The sequence below is a fragment of the Mercenaria mercenaria genome, chromosome 1 (genome assembly GCF_021730395.1).
Source record: "Mercenaria mercenaria strain notata chromosome 1, MADL_Memer_1, whole genome shotgun sequence".
In the NCBI taxonomy this organism is placed as follows: Eukaryota; Metazoa; Mollusca; class Bivalvia; order Venerida; family Veneridae; genus Mercenaria; species Mercenaria mercenaria.
The window spans coordinates 62067112-62091349 of record NC_069361.1 but is presented as its reverse complement, the minus strand read 5'-3'; the positions used below and the strand labels follow the sequence as shown (position 1 = coordinate 62091349).

Here is a 24238-nt window from a genome sequence, read left to right as displayed (position 1 = left end):
GATTTTAGACCTCTAAATGAGACCTTGACCTTTGAGATAGGGGTCTGGCATGACACATCGTCTTATTATGGGATACATTTGTGCAGATAATATTAAAATCCCTAAATAGATTGTTGAGTTACAGGCTAGATGGGAAAAAGCCCTATTCACATTTGACCTCCAAGTATGACCTTGACCTTTGAGCAAGGTGTCTGGGTTTTGCGAATGACACATCATCTCATCCAAGGGAATATTTGTGCCGAATAATATTTAAATCCTGTTTTGCATGACAAAGTTGCGGACCGGACAGGAAAATAACCCTTCTGACCTTTGATCTCCAAGTGTGCCTTGACCTTTGAGCTAGGGTTCTGGATGTAGTGCATGACACATTGTCTGTTTATGGGAAACATTTAAGCCAAGTAATATAGTAATCCTTTGATGAAACAGACACTGTTCATGCCATGTTAACATTTGACTGCCAAGTGTGACCTAGACCTATATGCTAGGGGCCTGAAAGTTGTGCATGAAACATTGTCTTGTGTCAAGTGATACTGAAATCCCTTCATGGATCATTGAGTTACAGACCGGACAGAAGAAAAGCCACGTTGACCTTTGACCTCAAAGTGTAACCTTAACCTTTGAGCTAGGGGTCTGGGTTTATTCGCGACACGTCGTCTCTGTATGGGAAACATTTGTGCCAGGTAATAATAAAGTCCCTTGATGAGTTATGGACTGGACAAGCAATTGCGGATGGACGGAACGAAATGATGGACAGATGGAAAAACGCAATCCTATAGTCCCCGAATCTGGTTTCCAATAGGGGAACCAGCCATATAAGACATTTTGTGATAAAAATTTAGTTTTGAAAATGGAAGAGAAATAACCAAATTATGTTAGAAATTGTATGAACTATAAATAATCAGTTGTTTTCAAAACACATAATTATGATCTACATAATGGCAAATAAAAGGAGACAAGACATTAAGTAAGTTTTCATATTGACTTTGACCTTAAGAGGTCATAACTCATTCAACACATGCAAAACTAGCCTTGGTATTACACCTTTGTCAGGGCTCCGGAAAATTTGATAACTCAATCGGTCCGAAACGAAAATCCTGATATCGGCACTACCCCACCCACCGCATTCTCAATATTACACATTTTGTAAAACGTGATAGAGTAAAGAAATAAGCATGTCATTCATTAAATATGAGTTATAAGCATGTCATTCATTAAATATGAGTTACCTGTCACCACGAGTTACCATACAATGAAGACAGTTATTCAGTGTTATGAGTGATCGTTACTTTGTTTAAATTTCGATGTTTTTCCGAGAAAATACTTGCAAGGATAAAATTGCCGAGGGCACGTAACTAGTCTAAAAGCCAACGCACGTGACTTCGGTACCGTATACACGGCAGATACTTTGTGATGTTTCCTCATTCTTTGACGGAATTCTATAAAATACAATGCGTCAAAGTGAATTACACGACATATATTCTCTGCTAAACAGCCTCAGTATTTTAAGAATACTCTGCCGCGGACCGAATGTGTCCATTATATGAACGCTGAGATTGAATTTCCCGCATGTACCAAAAGATCACGCGGGTTGGCCACGGATATTTCATTTCACTTACTTACGTTGTACTTCAGTAAGCAACTACATTTTATAAAGTTATATGTTCTCTTCTGATGTAAACAAAATTTTATTTTGAAACGTTTTTCAAAAGACCGATTTGATAAACAGCGCCACCCCATGTTTGCCAGTCCATCTTTTTCTTTTTCTTTTTTGTACGGTCGGGTTGCAAAGACGATTTTCTGCACTTGTTTCAACTGGAGCCCCAAAAAATGAATCATGTAATTTTTTCTAGTCAAGTAATTATAAAAATTATTTTTATCGGTTTTCCATGTGATGTCTCATTAAATCAAAGACCTATAATGTACAATTATAGCTCGTTGATTAAATGCAGTGACCATTTGTTTTTTACCCGTGATCAAACATAGCCTTTTGAAATAAGCCATCCGTCGGATTCTAAATAAATGAAGTGGATCCCCGTCGAAATGATTTGGATCCAGTCAGAAACAACTGGAAACCAGTCAAAAATGTTTAATACATTGCAATCGGCTGTCTGCAAACATTAAAGGATGTGCCGCGCGAGCACTGATTGCATAACGTGCTAATTACGGACCAATTATCAAAGTGACAATCAGACCGAATGACACGTTTATTGATTATCTGAAGGTGCAAACAACAATTTCCTGCTTGACAGGTGGTCCTGTATTGAGATATCAGACCGAAATTTATACTTTTCTCCATTTTTATGGGACCGATTTTTTTCGTTTTTTCACTTCACGAATCGGTCTGAAAAGTCAAAAATCGGTTCAAAACCGACAAACCGGCAAATTTCCGAAGCCCTGACCTTTGTTTGTTTATGCGACATTTTGCCCAAAAAACAACTATGAAACAATACCCTAATCAGCCGAATATAGGTCACACTCGTGTATAGGACGCAGTGAAAAAATATCAGCAGAATTCTGGAAAAATGCTTATACCCACTTATCACTTATCCGAATTTATATTTGTCTGAAATTCGCTATAGTTTCTCGCTGGTTTTTGCTTAATCATTTTCGATGTTTTTGGATGTTGTGGCAAGTATTTAAATTGAAAAGCATAAACTCCGTGTAAGCACTAAACTGCCGCATCCTCTGACCACTCCATGAATATAAACGAAAGTACACTTCGGCATGTGGCGGTAAAATGACATTATTTTAAGACTGGTTTGCAAATTGTTTTGAACATTACGGATCAGCGACTATGATCATACTGGATCAGTCTAAAATCTCGCATGCACATGTTTACAGTTGCCTCCGGGTATGATTAAACGGTTAATTATTTGCAGATTGTGACAGTAGGTATAAGATAAAGTAATGCCACGGGAGTGAATTTCTCAATGAACATGAGGATTATAGACAACTATCAAAATTATGTTTGAAGATTAGATAATCAATTTCCAGGCTACCTGATATGGAGTTTCAAGTATTTTAATGCAAAATGTGTGAAAACACACCGGGAAAGTTTTACACAGGTCTTGTTAAAAACTTAATGATCAGTTACAGAAATGCGTTGTAAAATATATTTTAATGAAAAACAGCATTTATTTATCTTTTTTACGTGAGCTCTAAATTTTACATTTTATACAAAAGTAATTTAAGATGCTGGGTCCCGATATCGGCTATTAGCTATGCCTGAGTCATTGGTATTTACTCCCCTTGAATTCTCTTCAATATAGAGGTACGCGGGGTAAACAAAGATCGATTTTCTAAATTTTTGAGTCAGGGAAAATGTTTGGTCTTTTTCTATCCCCATATATAGGATGCATCGGTCCTTCGAGACCAGAATCTCGTAAAAAAATGTGCGTCTTATATTTGTAGGATGACGGTACTACATATCGATGATTTGATTAAAACCAAATCAATCATCAAAGAACTGATCAACTGTAATAAGCTATATTTACCACATGCTCTTACTTATCAAGATGAGGTTCTTCAGCTATTCAAAAGTTTCAAGTAACATGGCATTTTATTTCAGAAATATATAAATAGCCAAAGTAATACTCAAATTTAGTTAAAACATAAACAACAATATCAATCAAACTATATATGTGATCCAAACATCCCTAACACATTTTTTTTTAATATCTGACCTACAACTGCCACCTTTGATCTTTAAGACTTCTGTTATGCATCTATCTCTTTCTGTTATGATGTACATGTGTAAAATCCATTACTTTCAGGGGTATAGACATGAGTCCAATATAACACCCAAATACTTCATTGCTTGGGGAAGAGTAAAAGTCGGGCAATAACATTTCTAGAAAAATTTTCCTTTTAGCAGTTGACTGATTCTCCAGTGAAACTTACCCGGCACAGACTCTTCTATCCAGTCCAACTTTAAACGCTTTTCTTGTGCTTTTTCTAAACTGAGGTATTTTCTGTCCTGTAAATATATGTTGAACACAACTTAATCAGGCTATTCTTCATTTTATACATCCACTTACTTGATAACCTTATTTCAACATTTTCTAAAACTTTAGATATTCCAAGACTTACATACCTAACAAAGAACAAGAGGCTCAAACCCAGGCTTAATTTGCTTACCTGACCATAAATTTAGACCTTACTTCTGACCTTGTTTGACAAACATCCATTAAGCAATTCATTAAAAGTTATTTTAAGAGTTCTTTTATATTTACTGTGGCAACCTTCAAAGCAGCTAAGCAGAACCATTTGAACAAATGTGAGAGAGGACCATACAAGGATGATAGAGACCAAGTTTGAAGATTATCTCTAGTGGCCCAATTTGAACAAAATTGGGGGAGGATCGTACAAGGATGCTACAGACCAAATTTGATGATCCATCAACTCATTCACAAAACAAGTCATTAAAAGGTATTTTCATTGTTAGCCCTAGTGGCCCCTAAATGGGAGGACTATACAATGATGCTACAGACCAAGTTTGATGAAGATCAATTAAAAGGTTTATGAGAAGATGCTGTTTAAAGGTTTTTCTATTTTTAGTTTTGGAGACCCTTAAAAGGGACAAAGGTGACCCATTTGAACAAATCCATAGAGGTCCATGCCAGGAAGATACTGACTAAGTTTGGTGTAATTCTGACCAGTAGTTTCAAAGGAGATGTTTAAGTAAAAATGTTGACGCAGGACGAAAGACAATGGATGATGGAAGCCAGTTTATCCACCAATACTAACAGCTCTCCTTGAACAAAGTTTAGGTGAGCTAAAAAGGGTCATGTTCTATTATACATATTTGACTGTATCCAATCATGTCATTCAGAAGTACAGATATAACATAAGTAATTCCTGACTTATGTCATTAGTTTGACCTTTCCCCTGGCAGAGTAAGGCCCAGACAAGGATTTGAACTGTGACCTGTTCATTCCACAAAAGGTACACTTTACAAACGCTTTAGCCTACTGAACCACAGTGTAACTTTCAAAGTATGCAGATTGATCGAGTTATTCAGCAATTTTCTATTTTAGTAAAAGTGAGCTTGACCTGAGTGACCCCCAAATATATTCCCAACCTCTGCCTTTGATAAAAGCTACCTAAACACAACAAGTTTGCTGACAATAGGTGTGCCCATGCAAGCTAAAGATATTGAGTAAAAACCATTTTTCTATTTTTGGTTGCGGGTTTATCCCGTAACCAAAGTTAAGTGTATTTCTGACAATCAAGTAGCATCTTTATTTGATTCCAAATCACATCCAAAGGATATGTTCATGTGCTACAAAAAGTAGTTCCATTCATGAACAATGCGGATGAATTATCAATGATCAAGTAGTTCTTATTCATCCTCTATATCCATTCACACTGGCCATTTAGATTATATAAGACCTGTCAATGATTAGGTATTCCAGTCTATGGTTACATCACTGACTTCCAGCTGTTCATGTAAGGTCAGGCAGAGGTTATCTTAGATATGAGGCACATTAGTATTCGTTTCTTATACATGTATATTTAAAGATTGGCATTTAAAATGAAAATAAATCTAGCAAAACCCACAACCACCAGATATCTCAAGGCTTTGATTAATAACTGCAGTGAACCCAAATATCACCCAAAGTTAATTCTTCAGATAAGCTTGCTGTGCACCAAGTTTAATAAGTTAAGCACTCAGTGGGACACATTAAATCAGTTATACTTACCTAGAATCTGACCTCACTGACCTCATATGCAATCCCAGCCTTGTTTTTTTATAAGCTATTTATATGCATAAAGTTTAATTTCAATCCATCAACCAGAACTTAAAGCTATTGAGCAGAAACTGTATATTTTGTTCTATTTATAGTGAGTGACCATGATCTTGACTCCACTGACCACAAATTGAAACAATCTTATTATAAGCTACCTATAGGCCAAGTTTTATTTCAACATCTCAACCCAAACTAAAGTTACTGAGCGGAAACCAATCTTGACATTGCCCATCCATCCGCCAAACAACATCGCTAATCTAATAAGGTTTTTTCAACTTTGAAAAATCTGGTTAAAACGTATAGTTACGCTGACCTTGCAACTTGATGCTTTATACAATCCTAACCTCAGTTTTTTTTATAAGCTATAGGCAAAGTTTAATTTCGATATATCAATGCAAATTAAAGATATAGGCTGACACCATTTTGTCTATTTTCAGTATCAGTGACCTTGACCATTACCCTAGTGACATCATATGCAATCCCAAAATATGTTTTTAAAGCAGCTACCTACATACCAAGTTTCATTGCATTGGTTACTCCTAACTCAAGTTATTGAGCGGAACCCAAAAGCTAATGCCACCCTCCCTCCAACATTCACTATCTGATAACCAATTATTTTGAAAACCTGATTGATAAGGACAAATAAGAGATTTTACGGTTGCATAATAGTCACAGTCTTAAGACTTCTATGTCTTGTTAAGGCAACAGAAATCACAATAGTCTCAAGTGAATCACAATGCTCAGCTTTTTCTCTCTTATGAATAAGAGATTTATATAAATTTTATCTTTAGAACATAGTATCCAAGCTATCTTCATGCATTTTTAGGAAGATTAAAGATGACTGTTTTCATGAGATATAACAGTCATCTCTCACAAGGTAAGATAAATAAATGTGGGGTCTTTGGTCTTTTGAGAGTATACAGATTAGAATTTCATGCCTAGTTCAGCTCAAGACACACTAATTTACCTTCAGAGATCCATTGTTTCATAATATTATTTGTATATAGGTAGTATAGATGATATTTTACCTTGAGAGAATCATAGTGTTCAGATCTGATCTCTTCATACTCCTCATCTATCTCCTCAATAAACTCCTCCCTGTCCACCTCTCCTAACAAGTTACAACACTGAAATACACAACATACACTAGAACATGCAGCATAACATTCACATGCTACAATGTATATTCTTTTTGGCTGTGATAACAGCATAATCCCCACTATTCAAATCTAATGTAAAGATTTCATGGTATAGCAATAAGCTACACCCGTAGACACAAAATAGACTGTTCAATGCATGTCAAAGCTAGAAAGTAAAAACTCCAAAAACTGAACCCTGTGCAGATCAAGCCAAATGTCCGGTTTCAGAGGATTCTGGTTTTCAGATAATTTTTTGCACAAACTTGTGTAATGTGTTACATAATATTAGGTCCATTCCTATTTATTTTTTTTGTAACAAGAAACTGAGAGTTACTAATGTCTCCTACCTTGAGACAATTCTCACAAATCATATTGGCAGCCAATACAACATAGTTTTTGGTGAATGCTTTCAAATGATATCAAATATCTTTATTTTAAATATTAAATGTGATATAATTTTACAATGGAAAGAAAAAAACAAATAACTAGATGTGTGTCTGTAAGACACTTGGACTGTGTGCTCCCCCCTCCGCCCACTTCCTGTCACTGTACCTAGTTTCTTGATTTTTTTAAGATATATACCACAAAAAACTTTTAAGCATTTTATGTATACTTTCCACTAAGTCAAGGACTATAAGTCTGGTGTAGCTGAGTGAAATCTGGTGCACAAACTTATATGCTATGCAACAATCTTCTAATGCAAATTATGAAATATGACTCTAGGTCAAGTACATTTTGAGATACATGCGACACAAACTTGTATGTCATTTATGCATACTTTGTACTTAATCAAGGGCCATAACTCTAGTATGACGGACAGAAATTCAAAGCAAGGTGCACAATTTCAGATGCTGAAAAATATTCCTGTGATGCTTTATGACCCGATATATCAGAAATGTGCAACACAACTTTAATGTCATTTCATTCATATTTTAGACTAAGTCAAGGGCCATAACTCTGGTCTGGCTGAATTATATCTCTAAGAAAACACAATGTGCTGAATAATATTCCTGTAATTTAACATAATCCTAGGTAAAATACTTTTTAAGACAAATGCAACACAAACTTGTACACCCTTTTTATGCATATATTTAACTAAGTCAAGGCCATAACTCTGGTCTATTTGGGTGAGATCCCATTGAAAACACCAGGTTCACAACTTCACATGCTGATAACAATTCTGTGAGGTTTGATGACTCTGGGTCAAACACTTTTTGGGATACACACCATAGAAATTCTGATGGACAGACAAATGGAAAAACAAGGGTAACTGTTAGTGCTTCCTCCCCCTCCCCAACAAAAAATGTGGAAGTGAAATTATTTTGAAATAGGGCCAGCAATTTCAGAGAAGAATACTACTGAAGGTAAACTAGCCCTGCTCCTTTGCAGCATTGTACAGCACACTCCACTATTCTGATGCTGGATAGTAAAACTGGGTACATCTGAGGAAGCTGGAGCTGTCACTGGAGTGTTTAATTACTCCATTGTGGATAAAGATATTGGACAATAGCTTTAGTCTGTGTCAAATGTATTTAGTAATAACAGAGATAGAGAAGTGTATCAAAACATTAATAAGTATAAAAGGGACACAATTTGTAGAAAATTTCTGCAAAAGTAATGCATTTGTGTCATATCATGTGTCTAATAATTGTATGCGAAAGGCCGCAAGGTGTAGTCTGTGTAATAGTGGATGAGGCGTTTCTTTCACACATGTGGCACTATGTGCTTAAGTGGAGTGGGGGGGGGGGGAATGAAATCTGAGTGTTACTATTTGAAGTTTGAATTATATAAGTGAGATAGAGCAGGAGTACATCACAACTTGAACCTGAAATTCTAGTAAAAAGGGGGCTTAATGTAAAAAGGGGGGATAATTCATAAAATACTGGTGCAAAGTTATGGCCAGATGATATGGGTGATGATGAGAAATAACTATGTAAAGTTTGAAGCAAATCCATTAGAGATAAAGTGAAAAAAAAAGAAAGTGCATCAAAACTGAAACGAAGGTGTGGATGCAGAAGGACATCAACGCCAGGCTGAGTAGGACAGCTCTCCATATATACTTCATTTAGTCAAGTTAAAAATATAAGATTTTTATTTACCACAACCACACTTTTGGAGGCATCTAAAACATGTATGACTGGTTGAGAATATCTTGGTGCTATCTTCACTGCAGTATGAGTTCTGTAAAAACAAAGTCACTGATTCAATGAAACAAACAAGAGCTGTATGACTGCAGTGAACTCATATTTTTAAAAATATCACAAAACTAGCTTTCATACAGAAGTTTTACCAATTTAAACAATAGGGCAACACAAAACTAGCTTTCATACAGAAGTTTTACCAACTTAAACAATAGGGCCACACAAAACTAGCTTTCATACAGAAGTTTTACCAATTTAAACAATAGGGTCACGTTAGCGTTAGTTTCTCACAGAACCTTGACCTTTTGAATTTTCTTTCACCCAGATTTGGTAAACATCCATAGAGCAATCCATGTGAAGAATTTGTTTCCGGATTTTCTATTTCTAGCATTGGCAGCCTTACTGAGTGGAACCAAGTGAACTAACATAATGTGCTTGTAAAACACATATGCCCCATTCCCCCATCACTATGACCTTTGTCCTTTGACTAACTGACCACAATCCTTAAAAGTTTTATGCCTGTTGGCTAAGGCATTCTTTAGTTACATTGCCTGTTGGCTAAAGCATTCTTCAGTTACGATGCCTGTTGGCTAAAGCATTCTTCAGTTACGATGCCTGTTGGCTAAAGCATTCTTCAGTTACGATGCCTGTTGGCTAAAGCATTCTTCAGTTACATTGCCTGTTGGCTAAGGCATTCTTCAGTTACGATGCCTGTTGGCTAAAGCATTCTTCAGTTATCAATCGCTAGAATGTGTCTGTAGGACACATGGTGTGCCCCCACTGGTATATTTGTCACAAATAAGGGGCAATAATTCCAATGTTTGCAGTCTTAATGGGGTAAAGCCTCAACAAACGTTTTATATAAAGGATTCATTATTCTAGGCCATATACTTTTTGAGCTATAAGCATCACAAACAAAAACATTCACTAATTTGGCTGTTTCAAGGGCTGTAACTCTATAATTAGCATTAAAATCTCAAGAAGAATGCCAAGTGTGCAAGGTCGTATCATGATAAAGACTTATGCAAGGTTTCATGAATTTACATCAAAATATTTCTTGAGCTAGGCGAGTCACAAGGTGAAAATGTGCATTTTTGACTATTACGAGGGCCATAACTCTGGAAATAGGGGGCAGAGGCAGACGAAAAATAGGAGGTGCACAAGTTCATATCACGATAAAGACTCATGCATGGTTTCATCAATTTATATGACATACTTTTTGAGCTTGGCGCGTCACAAGGTAAAAATGTGCATTTTTGACTTTTTCAGGGGCCATACAGTAGAGGCGGAGCCAGACTAAGAATAGGAGGTGCACAAGTTCCTATCATGATTAAGATTCATGCAAGGTTTCGTCAGTTTATATGAAATGCTTTTTGAGCTAGGTGTCTCACAAGGTGAAATGTGCAATTTTGACTATTTCAGAGGCCATAACTCTGGAAATAGGGGTTGGAGCCAAACGAAAAATAGGAGGTGCACAAGCTCATATCATGATTAAGACTCATGCAAGGTTTCATCAATTTATATCAAAACCTTTTTTAGCTAGGCGTGTCTTAAACTTTTTTCGTACAGATGGAAAGCAGGATGCACGAACGGACGCACGGACAAGACCAAATCTATATGCCCCCTTCACTCAGTGGTGGGGGCACAAAAACCCCAATGTCAACAAACAGAGAGACATATACCTCCTGGCCACAGACAATCATTCAATGAAGTTAGAGGCCAAAGCATTCTTTAGTTATAGATCAGAAAACATTTTCACTCAAGGTTACTGTGACCTTGACCTTTGACCAACAGATTCTAAAAACAACAAGAGCTGTCAGTGGACAGCGCGCTCGACTATTCTCAGTGCTTGATAGTATAATATAAGCTATGAGTAAAACTTTAACATTACATAAAGCATATTCTAAGTCGGAAAGGGGCCATAATTCAGTCAAAATGCTTGATAGAGTTGCCTCCTCCTTTTTACAGACTGGGGTCATGATGGTAAACAAGTTTGCAAAATATGAAAGCAATATCTCAATGGACTTTGAAAATATTTGGGGTGGTACGCAAACATTAACATTTATTCTAAGTCGAAAAGGGGCCATAATTCAGTCAAAATGCTTGATAGGGTTCACTTCTCCTTTTAACAGACTGGAGTCAAGATGGTAAACAAGTTTGCAAAATATGAAAGCAATATCTCAATGGACTTTGAAAATATTTGGGGTGGAACGAAAACATTAACATTTATTCAAGTCGAAAAGGGGCCATAATTCAGTCAAAATGCTTGATAGAGTTGCCTCTTCCTTTTTACAGACTGAAGTCAAGATAGTAAACAAGTTTGCAAAATATGAAAGCAATATCTCAATGGACTTTGAAAATATTTGGGGTGGAACGAAAACATTAACATTTATTCAAGTCGAAAAGGGGCCATAATTCAGTCAAAATGCTTGATAGAGTTGCCTCCTCCTTTTTACAGACTGGGGTCATGATGGTAAACAAGTATGCAAAATATGAAAGCAATATCTCAATGGACTTTGAAAATATTTGGGGTGGTACGCAAACATTAACATTTATTCTAAGTCAAAAAGGGGCTATACTTCAGTCAAAATGCTTGATAGGATTCCCTCCTCCTTTTTACAGACTGGAGTCATGATGGTAAACAAGTTTACAAAATATGAAAGCAATATCTCAATGCACTTTGAAAATATTTGGGGTGGAACGCAAACATTAACATTTATTCTAATTCGAAAAGGGGCCATTATTCAGTCAAAATGCTTGATAGAGTTGCCTCCTCCTTTTTACAGACTGGGGTCATGATGGTAAACAAGTATGCAAAATATGAAAGCAATATCTCAATGGACTTTGAAAATATTTGGGGTGGTACGCAAACATTAACATTTATTCTAAGTCGAAAAGGGGCCATAATTCAGTCAAAATGCTTGATAGAGTTGCCTCCTCCTTTTTACAGACTGGGGTCATGATGGTAAACAAGTATGCAAAATATGAAAGCAATATCTCAATGGACTTTGAAAATATTTGTGGTGGTATGCAAATTTTAGCATTTGTGTGACGTTCACGCTAACGTTCACGCCGACGCCGGGGCAAGTAGGATAGCTCCCCTATTCTTCGAATAGTCGAGCTAAAAAGGGTCATCTATCAATCAAAGGAAATAATCGTATGAAGTTTGACATCTGTAGGACAAAGTGTTCTTAAATTATCGCTTGAAAACTGTTTTCAGTCTCAAAGTCACTATAACCTTGACCTTTGACCTACTGACACCAAAAACAGTAGGGGTCCTCTAATTACCACAGGCAATCATCCTATGAAGTTTGACATCTGTAGGTCTAAGCAGTCTTCAGTTATCAATCAGAAACAGATAGACAACTATATGCCTAGGGCAATGAGGCACTACTCATCGCACTATTTTCTAGGGAAACAAATTGAAAAAGTCCTTACTATAAAATGTAATTCACAGCTGTAATTTTATATACGCAAAATCCAATGTTGTTCCCTGTGGTTTGTTGGGTTTTTTACAGAACAAAAAAAACTAGAAAATGCTTTTGTAAAAAAGCGCATGTCTCCCCCAATGCAAAGTCCTATAGGCAAGAAGTCAATAGGGGTCAGGAGCGAAAGTCAAAGAGACACTGATGGTTGGCTGCAATAGGTATCATCAACACTCTTGGCCTAGTGGTTCTCAAGTCACTGTTCAGGCCCCTGTGACCTTGACCTTTGATCAAGTGACCTCAAAATAAATAGGAGTCATCTACTCTGCATGTCCAATCATCCTATTAAGTTTCAACATTGTAGGTCAAGTGGTTCTCAAGTTATTTCCAAAAAATGATTTTACATGAACAGGCCACTGTGACCTTGACCTTTAATAGACTGACCCCAAAATCAATAGGGATCATCTACTCCGCATGTTCAATCATCCTATGAAGTTTCAACATTCTGGGTCAAGTGGTTCTCAAGTTATTGATTGGAACTGGTTATCAATGTTCAAGCCCCTGTGACCTTGACCTTTAATGGAGTGACCCCAAAAACAATAGGGGTCATTTAGTGTGCATGAACAATCATCCTATGAAGTTTCAACATTCTGGGTCGAAAGGTTCTCAAGTTATTGATTGGAAATGGTTTTCCATGTTCAGGCCCCTGTGGCCTTGACCTTTAACAGAGTGACCCTAAAATCATTAGGGGTCATCTACTCTGCATGACCAATCATCCTATTAAGTTTCATCATTCTGGGTCAAGTGGTTCTCAAGTTACTGACCGGAAATGGTTTTCAATGTTCAGGCCCCTGTGACCTTGACCTTTCACAGAGTGACCCCAAAAACGTTAGGGGTCATCTACTCTGCATGGCCAATCATCCTATTAAGTTTCAACATTCTGGGTCAAGTGGTTCTCAAGTTACTGACCGGAAATGGTTTTCAATGTTCAGGCCCCTGTGACCTTGACCTTTAATGGAGTGACCCCAAAATCAATAGAGGTCATCTACTCTTTATGATCAATCTTCCTATGAAGTTTCAACATTCTGGGTCAAGTGGTTCTCTAGTTATTGATCGAAAATGGTTTTCCATGTTCAGGCCCCTGTGACCTTGACCTTTGATGGAGTGACCCCAAAATCAATATGGGTCATCTACTGTTCATGACCAATCATCCTATGAAGTTTCAACATTCTGGGTCAAGTGGTTCTCTAGTTATTGATCAGAAATGGTTTTCAATGTTCAGGCCCCTGTGACCTTGACCTTTGACGGAGTGACCCCAAAAACAATAGGGGTCGTCTACTCCAGCAGCCCTACAACCCTATGAAGTTTGAAGGTTCTAGGTCAAATGGTTCTCGTGTTATTGCTCGAAAATGAAGTGTGACGTACGGACGGATGAACGGAAGGGCGGACGGACGGAAGGGCGGACGGACAGGGCAAAAACAATATGTCTCCTGGAGGAGACATAAAAATAGTGTCAATGATTATTTAATGAGAAAATAAGGCAAGGGAATGACAACTGGGACGCCAAAAACAAATAAGAAGTCCGAGTTTGGAAAATTAATTTCTATGCATAAAAGTGAACCTTCATTTTTAAGTGGGTCTGAAGTTCTTGGGCTTAAACTGTTCTCTCTACCAACAGAGGGACTAACTGACGATGCAACCAACATGTGCAAAGCAATATACCCTTGTTTCTTTGAAGGAGGGCATAAGAAGGGAATTAATTTTGTCGAAACAAACATCAGATTTATAGAACCTGATATGTGAACTTGACTTTTTATCCTTTCAACTTCTTTTCAAGCTCCAATGCAATAATTCCATTTATTTCAGAGATATTAAAAGAAAACATTTTTGTCAAAAAGGGGAATAATTTAATCAAAACTACAGGCAGAATTATAGAACTTAGTCAGTAAATTTACATATGTTTCTGTGAAATTTCAATTACATGCATAAATAGGTTTCAGAAACATTTAAAGAAATGTCAATCTTTGGAAATTTTTCTGAATGAAAAGGGCAGATAATTTTGTCAAAACAGAAGTCAGAGTTTTAGAACTTGTCTTATGATCCCACAAATTTAATGCAAGTTTCAACTTGATATCTGTACTTAATTCCCTAGAAAGGTTGGGATGTACTGGACAGGACAGGGACAGATAGGACTGGACAAAGTAAACCGTCCCCCAAACAAAGTCTGGTGGGGGTATAATTATGACAAATCAATATATAAAACATAACTCTACTGTGCAATATGCACAATTAAACTTTGAACTGATCACTCATGTAACGTTTGATGGAAATCTACCCAGTTATACAGGAGAAGTGGCCAAAACATCATAAAATTAGATGAATCAAGGGCCATTACACGTCAAACCAGAACATGCCAACAAGCAAAACCAGGCTTGGCAGTGAATGCCAGACAACTGACAACAGACAACCGACAACAGATGATGGACGCAGCACTGCCAAAATATCTCATCCCATACCTTTCGTTCAGGTGAGCTGAACAATTCAAGATGGCGTCTAATTTTCTGGCAAAACTGGTTCCCGATATTTGCCCAGGTGCCTGAACCAATCAAAAGTTGTATCACTTTCCACAGAGTTATCAAATTAAAGGAATCTGATATTTGCCCAGAAAATCTGTATTGGCCGAGACACAAAACACTGCTGACTTTATCTTTCAGCAGTTAGTGTAGTACTGTGGAAATATTATTAAGTTAATCAATATTACTACATACTTGGAGGTAGTTGCACCCCCTATCAACAGGGGTGTTTTCATGCCTATTCTCTGCATCTCCTTAGCAACATATATCATCTCATCAAGTGATGGTGTGATCAATCCAGACAAGCCAATAATATCTGTAACAGAATTTATGTTTTTGCATAAACTTAACGAAAACTGAAACAAGAAATATCTTTAAAAAAGAATATTTGGAATTGGTGGTGACTTAATGTATTGAGAATGTTGGATTGCAGTGTACAGATAAAGAACAGTCGCCCATGCATTATTTACATAAGAATACTAAATTATGATGCTTTACAAAAGAGTTCGAAAATTCCAGTGCAATTTTAAATTAGTACTGTATTTCTGACACTGTTGGGTAGATAAACAACCAAATAGGCAGAATTTTTGTGATTCAAACACTTGCAATTATTATCATTATACCTCACTTTTGTCTACAATGATAAAATCCCATTACCCGAGAAAGAGATATTTTGACCATCAAAAACATTTTCAACCTTTCTGACAAGTGACCAGGCGAAAGTGATTGTCAGGTTATGTGACCGAGCTGATATTTTGAATGTCATATACGGGCAAATAACTGCTTAAATTTTTTAGCCAAATCATGAAATGATTGCCTCCCTTGTACATAGTAGTGACATCACTATTCAATTTGTACACGGGTGATTCATCAGAAAAAAGACAAAAGAATTAAAAACTTTTTTAACTTTTTATGTACTTAATTTTGTTCGGTATAATGAAATAGATATCATATGGCAGCGTGTGTGACACTGATGCTGTCAACCCTCGAAACAGAATGTCACCACTTGGCTTTCGCTTCGGGTGACAATTTGCCCTCGGGTTGACAATATCAATGTCACACACACTGCCATATGATATTTATATATTATTATACCTCACTTTTGTCTACAATGGTAAAATCCCATTACCCGAAAACGAGATATTTTGACTATCAGAAACATTTTCAACCGTTTTGACATGTGACCAAGCGAAAGTGACTGTCAGGTCATGTGACTGCACTGATATTTTAAATGTCATACAAGGGCAAATAACTGCTTCAATTTTTTTAGCCAAATGATTGCCTCCCTTGTACAGAATGTCATATTGTAATGACATCACTATTCAATGTGTACACAGGTGATTACCACGCTAAAGATGAAACTGTTGAATTAATGAATTAAAAACATTTTAAAAACTTTTTTATGTGCTTAATTTTGTTCGGTATAATAAAATAAGTATCATATGACAGCGTGTGTGACATTGATATTGTCAACCCTCGAAACAGAATGTCACCACTCGGCTTTTGCCTCGGGTGACATTCTGCCCTCGGGTTGACAATATCAGTGTCACACACAGTGCCATATGATATTTATATATTATCCACAAGTACATTTCAGAGTTTACAGAGATAGCCGAGCTCACCATAACTGTCAACTACACTGTACATAAATAGTTACACAGATTTGGAGTTCCAAGATTTGTGTACTGAAAACCAATCATCAGTCAGGTAAAACTTCAATATAACGTGTATAAATACATCTTATCTACAGTAATCTTTTGTGCTTCTCCGATAAACGTCATTAGAGACAGTATCTACCGTTTCTCTATGTAATACTCTGTTAAAATGTAACAAAACCTTTTGTGAAACAGTCTATAAATTTCAGCCAATAAAAGGTATGCATGTATTCATTTCTGTCCAGTCCCGCAGTTTTTATTGGTTGCAGAATTAAAAATTTACAACTTTTATTGTTTTTTTTTAAGTTGGTCAAAAGTTGACTTAGCTACGCTGAAAATAACAAGAGGGTCATGATGACCCTGGATCGCTCACCAGATTAATATGAGCTACATGTTTCAAATGTCAAACTGATGATTTTTAGAAATTTTTTGGAAGATTTTCCTATGTACAATCAAGTAACCCCTGGGGCGGGGCCAATTTTACCCCGAGGGTCATGATTTGAACAAAGTTTGTAGCAGTCTACTAGGCAATGTTACATATCAAATATCTAAGATCTAGGCCTTCTGGTTTATTTTTAGAAAATTTATGAAGATTTAACAGCGGGCAGTTAACCTAACCAGTGTTCCTGGATTCTGTACCAGTACAAATCTGTTCTCCGCAAGTAAATGCCAACTTCCCCTCATGAATCAGAGGTGGAGGACTAATGATTTAAGACACAATGTCATTTATCAAATAGTCATGCCTGAGGATCGAACTCGCGACCCCGCGATCCGTAGACCAACGCTCTTACCTACTGAGCTAAGCAGGCAGGCTAAATCCAAAATTAGTATACAAATGCAAAATTAGTATACAACAAGTGGTCTTATTTACAGGTAACTAGCACTATGTAGTACAAAGTTACATGTTATTTTTTTTTAAATAATAAAACATAATCAAACGTTTGACCTTCAGTGATGACCTTTACCTAGGGCTGGAACAATCTGGGTTCTGTATGTTGCCTTTATCAGTGAAACATTGTACCCTAGTTTCATAAAGATTCAGCAAAGGGTTTAAAAGATATGAACATCCTGGACAAGACAACAAAGGTTGAATGTTTGACCTACAGACTGCAGCTTGAGATAAGATTGTTTTATACTCAAATGTTTATTTGGAAATACGCTGCTAGGACCAGTATAACGGACTACAAACATTTAACAGAACAAATTGAAATATTACATAAAACATTAGTTAACACTTCCAAACAATTAAACAAAAACATTTATCTCTGAAACTGATATTGATTGCCTATCTGAACGCAACTGTTTGCTGACATCCCTACACTGAGGTAAAACTGATTACAGAGGACACTTACAGAAAAATTAGTATAAAAGTTAATACCTGCATTATGTTCTATTGCTGTCTGTACAATTTTATCACATGGCGTCATCACTCCTAAATCTATCACTCTGAAATCAAAGTTGTTTATTTTATGCTAACTAATGAAATACTGTATTCTATCAGTTAAATATTTTTATATCTCATCACTCACACTGTGAAAATATGAAATCTATATTTTCACACTGTGAGAGATATAGCTCTGCCCCCTCATACATTGTGTATGAATTTTAAATTATTTGCTTAAAACAGGATGAAAATTGTAGTCGCACTTTGTTCTTTATAGTATATTTCTCAATTCAAATTATTTTACTTAATGAGAATTTCATAACGTTATGCAGCAAAAAATAAAATAAAATGGAATTTTATGTTGTGTGCGTCTTTCTAACATCACAACACGTCTGACATCATGTCTGTTTACGCGCGTCTGTTTCCCATGCTGTAATTGTTGCAAAATGCACATCTCAACATAACTGAGCATAAAATAAAAAGAAAATTTGTTTGTTTTTCGGTAATATTGAATATATCTCACCTCGAAGTGAGAAAATGTTCACATTTTCACTCGCGCTACGGGCTCGTGAAAATATTTGAAATTCTATTTGAAATATATTCCATATTCACTCAAAACAAACAAATATCCTCTATATATTTTGATATATCGGTAGGTTTCAGGGAAAGTATTCACAGCTTTTTTGCTATATACAGTCTAATTTCATTCCCTTTTATTCAGATTGTTGACTACCAGCCTTCCTACAACTAACAACTACCTACAATCAGCAGGTTGTAGACTCCAGTTTCAAAAAGCAGGCTGTAGGTTCTAATTGCAATATCAGCGAGTCATAGGCTCCAATTCAAGGTAATGTTTACAACACAAATGAAGTTTTCTTTCAAAGCAGCATATGCAATAACTGGATTTATTTCATGCTTTTCTATGAGTTATTGAAATAGATAATAGAGTAAAATATATCTGGAAAATCACTCATAAAATGAAAGTTTAGTTATTTATATATGTTCAATTGCACCCAACAATTGTTTTAAAGTGAAATTATGTACATTTTTCTAGTAAAAATGCAGCTGAAAAAGATGTGTGTGTGTGAAAAGGATGGAGGAAATAAGAGCTTTTAACCCAAACTCTTCCTGTTACCAGTACAAACTAGAGCTATCACTAAAGGTGATGAATGTACCCCCTGCATGCACTGACACAGTACATTGCAATTTGACGCACACAAGATTGCATAATTATGTGGACTGTATGTATATAGACTGTATGTATAACAAAAAACAAAATCTCATAACTATGCAGAATATTTATCTAAAAGAACGTAACATGCACCATGCACAACTAGGGTTGGTACTAATCACTTGTGTGAAGTTTCATTAAATTGTGTGCAAGGGTTCGGAAGATTAGGCACGCACAAGATTGCATATGCAGACTGTATGTACATAGTATGTTAACAAGAAACAAAGTCCCATAACTCTGCAATTTTTGTTGTTGAAAGAACCTAACATGCCCCAAGCACAACTACTTTTGTTACTGATCACTTGTGTGAAGTTTCATTAAATTGTTCAAGGGGATGAGGAGAGATGGTGCGCACAAGATTGTGTCTATGTATATAGTATAGTAACAAAAAAAAAAGTCCCGTAACTCTGCAATTTTTTTTTCTGAAAGAACCTAACATGCCCCATGCACAACTACTGTTGTTACTGATCACTTGTGTGAAGTTTCATTAAATTGTGTCAAGGGGATGAGGGGAGATGGTGCACACAAGATTGTGTCTACGGACAGACAGACAGACGGACAGACAGACAACCTGAAACCAGTATAGCCCCCCTTACAACTTTGTTGTCGGAGGGTACAAAAACACGAAAGAGAAAATACAATGATGCAACAAACCAAGAATGATACAGCTTCATTAAAGGTTCATGAGAAATATTTAAATGTTTTTCTAGTTATAACTCTAGTGGCCCCTAAAGGGGGCCAAGAGCCCTCATTGGAAAAAATAGAGAGAGAAACTTGATTCTACACACCAAGTTTGATGAAGATCCATTTAGAGGTTCATGAGGAGAAGTCATTAAAAGGATGTTCTATTTTCAGCTCCAGCAGTCTCTACAAGGGGCCAAGTGCCCCCATTTTAGTAAATTTGCGAAAGAACCTTACAATAACACCACAGACCAAGTTTGATAACGATCCATCAAATGGTTCGTGAGAATAAGTCATTTAAAGGTATTCTATTTTTAGCTCTAGCGGCCCTTAAAATGGGCCAACTTCCCCAATTTGAAGAAACTTGGGAGAAGACCTTATATTGATGCTACAGACCAAGTTCCATGAAGATTCATTAAGTTGTTCATGAGAAGAACTTGTTTAAAGGTTATTCCCTATAGGGGCCAAGGTGAACCATTTGAAAAAAAAATTGACAGAGGTCCATGCCAGACCAAGTTTGGTGTAATTCTGGCCAGTAGTTTCAGAAGTAACAAGAGGGTCATGATGACCCTGGATCGCTCAACTGACTAATTTGAGCTACATGGACAAGTGTAAGAGATCAGGTAAGAAAGTCAAATATAAGTTAGCATTGAAATCTTTTCCCAGTTGTGTGGACATGTTTCAAATGTGAAATTGATGCTAAAATATTAAGAAAGTAGTACGTCATATTCATGATCACTGAAAGTCAGTTTTAAGATCGGTGTGCAAAACTGTATATGTCATCAAAATTTCAAGGCTGTATCTTAAAAAACATGAAAGTAGGTCAGCAGGTCAGGGTCACAGTCAAGTGACCCTAATTACTTGGGGTCATCAGGTAATTATAATTAAACAGTCTAGGAAATATGATCAGATAATTTTTAAGTAATTTTTCCTATATAACTCATATAAAAACTAAGTGACCCCGGGGCGGGGCTTTAAATGGACCCTGGGTCATGATTTGAAAATCTTAGTAAAGGACCACTACACAATGCCACATGTAAAATATCTAAGCTGTGTGCCTCTCAGTTTAAGAGAAGAACATTTTTTTAATGTTTTTCCTATAGATCTCTATGTAAATTCAAGGGACCACGGGGTGGGGCCAATATTGGCCCAGGGATCATAACTTGAATAATCTTGGTTAAAGTCGACTAGACAATGCCACATACCAAAAATCTAAGCTCTAGCTCTTCAGGTTTCAGAAAAGAGGATTTTTGAACTTACAATATAACCATATAAGGAAAATAAACCCTGCCCTCCGGCAGCCATGTTTTTTTTACCAAAATAGAACGGCTTAAGCAATTTTGGTAGAGAAGAAGATCATTTTGAAGAGATCATTCCTACAAAATATTTTTGAATTTTTAAAGTTTTTCCTTTCGGTTGCCATGGCAACCACAGTTCTAAATGGATTTTAATTCATAGGGGGTCACCAAAGGATCATTTCTGTGAAGTTTAATGTAAATCTGCCCAGTGGTTTTGAAGAAGATTTTTGAAATTTACATTATAGCCATATAGGGAAAAATAAGCCCCACCCCCTGGCAGCCATGTTTTTACTGAAACAGAACTGGTTCCGCAATTTTGGAAGAGGGTCACCTAGAGATCATTTCTACAGAATATTTTTGAAATCCGGCTAACAGTTTCTGACATGAAGATTTTTAAAGATCTTCCTTTCAGTTGCCATGGCAACCAAAGTTCTGCATGGATTTCAATTCTTTGGGCAATTTTCAAAGGTGGCCATCCAAAAATCATTCCTGTGAAGTTTGGTGTAAATCTGCCCAGTGGTTTTGAAGAAGAAGACTTTTTCAGAACTTGTTTGACACACAACACTTGATGGACGACAGACATGAAACGGTCACAAAAGCTCACCTTGCGCCTTTGGCTCAGGTGAGCTAAAAATGTTGATACAGGAAGCCGGACGAAGGACGCTTTATATTGGACAATGGATGCTGGACCATCCCTCTTTGGATGAGCTTGCAATATATCACCTCTAATCAAGGGCGACATAATAATTACAATCAAATGTGAGTATAATGGCAAAGTGTAAAACTTTACTTACTTGAAGTTATTACAACCAAGTACAACAGCCACAATATTTTTTCCTATATCATGGACATCACCTTTCACTGTGGCTATAACAACAGTGCCCACATATGCTGACTCCTGTAATACAATTATAGATATATGAGGGGTGTTCAATAAATACCAGGAAATGTGCTCTCATTTCTTTATTTCTGATAACATTCTGCTAACATTTGAAAATATGATGGATATGAACATACTGAATGCGATATCTAAATCACAGATTTCAGAACATGGACAATATTTTTGTGTTGTCTCCTAGGCAACGTCACTATCTCAAAAGCAGCCCAAGGTCATATCACACAATTAACCCATACAACTCATGATTACCATTGGTTCAATGTTTATCGCCATTATATGCATTTTTAGACTTTCCTATGAATGTATAAAAACTGTTCATATGATATTCCTGTAGTATTGAAGAAATTGGACACCAAGGAGCTTTTAATTTATAAAACGTGACTGACTGTTATTTTTCAAGTCTGTACCACGAGACATCAGCAATATTCTCCTGACCACTTTTAAACGTCCTCTTCCACTAATTAAATTTTGTTTTCTTCAGAGCATTGTCTCTTAAACCTTATGCAGCATATCATTTGTCTCTTTCCTTGATTTTCAATTCAAAACACAAAATGTTATCTCATGTCTTCGTTCAACACTGATTTTCAAGCGATGACCAACACAATATACCTGCCAAACATTTTACTGATGTCACATTTATAACTTGATATTATTGGTGTAAGACATTATTGGAGTAACACTTACACCTCACATCAATATTCACCCAATTAAAGAAAAGGTAGTTTGAACAAGAGGGCCATGATGGCCCTATATTGCTCACCAGAGTTGATCTGGCTTACTGACTTAGTTTTTGACCCCACATGATCCAGTTTCAAACTTGACCTAGAGATCATCAAGACAAACATTCTGACCAAGTTTCATAAAGATTAGGTCACAAACGTGGCCTCTAGAGTGTTAACAAGGCAGATGTTGACGCATGACCGATGCCGCCGGACAATGACCGGTCGCAATAGTTCACCTTGAGCACTTCATGCTCTTGTGAGCTAAAAATAGGTAAGTTGCAAGTAATGTTTTAGGGCATCTTAAACAGAAAGAGAGAAAAAATTGGGCCGGATGACGTCACATGATGTTGCTATGGGGACTAGCATTTACTTATTATTTATCTAAAGAGAATATAACTTTGACATATCAACTCACTATTCCATAATCTACATTATATAGCAGTTTCCTTTATTTTGATGATACTTGAAAAATGAAGAGCACTTTTCTAGGTATTCTGTTTGTACTCTGTTTAATGTGTCATTAAAACAAAGACCTCTGGAACAACAGGACACTCAACTATTTGAAACACTTCTACATAGTACTAGCATAAAAACAAAATGTTTTACCAAATTTTTCATAGTCAAAAAGGGATAATTTTGCAAATTTAGGTCAGAGTTATGAAAAACCTGACTCAGCATGATCATTTCATGATGCCCAAAAACAGTGAAGAAGGTGGATGCATTCTTTCCAACCTGCTTACTGCAAAACATTTACCAAAATTTAAGATGTGTTTTGTTGAACTTAACATCACAGGTCCTATGATGACTTTCCGGTATTTTATGGTTGAGGAAGATCCCAGGTTCCACTTAGTGTATTATATCTGGCATAGGCAGGCTACTGGGTAGAACCACCCACATTCCATAAGCCAGTTGGACGGCTTTCTCACAGGACAAAAAATTCTACACCCCAAGCAAAGATTTTTTGAACCCACAGCAATTTAAGTTAAGAAATGGTATGATTCTATCAAAAATGCAAGGCGAGTTATGAAGCCTTATCTGTTATGATTAAGGCTTGCTTGGATAATAAAAGCATCTGTTTGGCCCATTATCAACCTTTCAAAAGATTTTGTTGACCAAGTTTGGTTAAGATAACTTATGGAACAAAGTTTGTTTTGTGATATCAGGTTATTGTGAATTAACAGACAGATGTCATGCTAAGCCTAATCTCAATAGTTTACCTCAAGCCTGTGGCTCTTTGACAGACAGATGTCATGCTAAGCCTGATCACAACAGCTCACCTCAAGCCTGTGGCTCTCTGACAGACAGATGTCATGCTAAGCCTGATCACAATAGCTCACCTCA

General features: G+C 36.5%; 1 protein-coding gene across 2 annotated transcripts in view; it reads right to left on the bottom strand.

Moving 5' to 3' along the window:
• LOC123566171 (methionine synthase-like) overlaps positions 1-24238 on the bottom strand; it is a 149417-nt gene that overhangs the window by 24778 nt on the left and 100401 nt on the right. For both annotated transcript variants that reach the window (XM_053549113.1, XM_053549110.1), the window contains exons 19-24: positions 22072-22175; positions 18062-18129; positions 15224-15344; positions 8989-9070; positions 6779-6877; positions 3901-3976 (exon numbers count right to left, since the gene is read on the bottom strand). In XM_053549113.1, coding sequence (XP_053405088.1) covers positions 3901-3976; positions 6779-6877; positions 8989-9070; positions 15224-15344; positions 18062-18129; positions 22072-22175 — 550 coding nt within the window. The remainder of the gene's footprint in view (positions 1-3900; positions 3977-6778; positions 6878-8988; positions 9071-15223; positions 15345-18061; positions 18130-22071; positions 22176-24238) is intronic.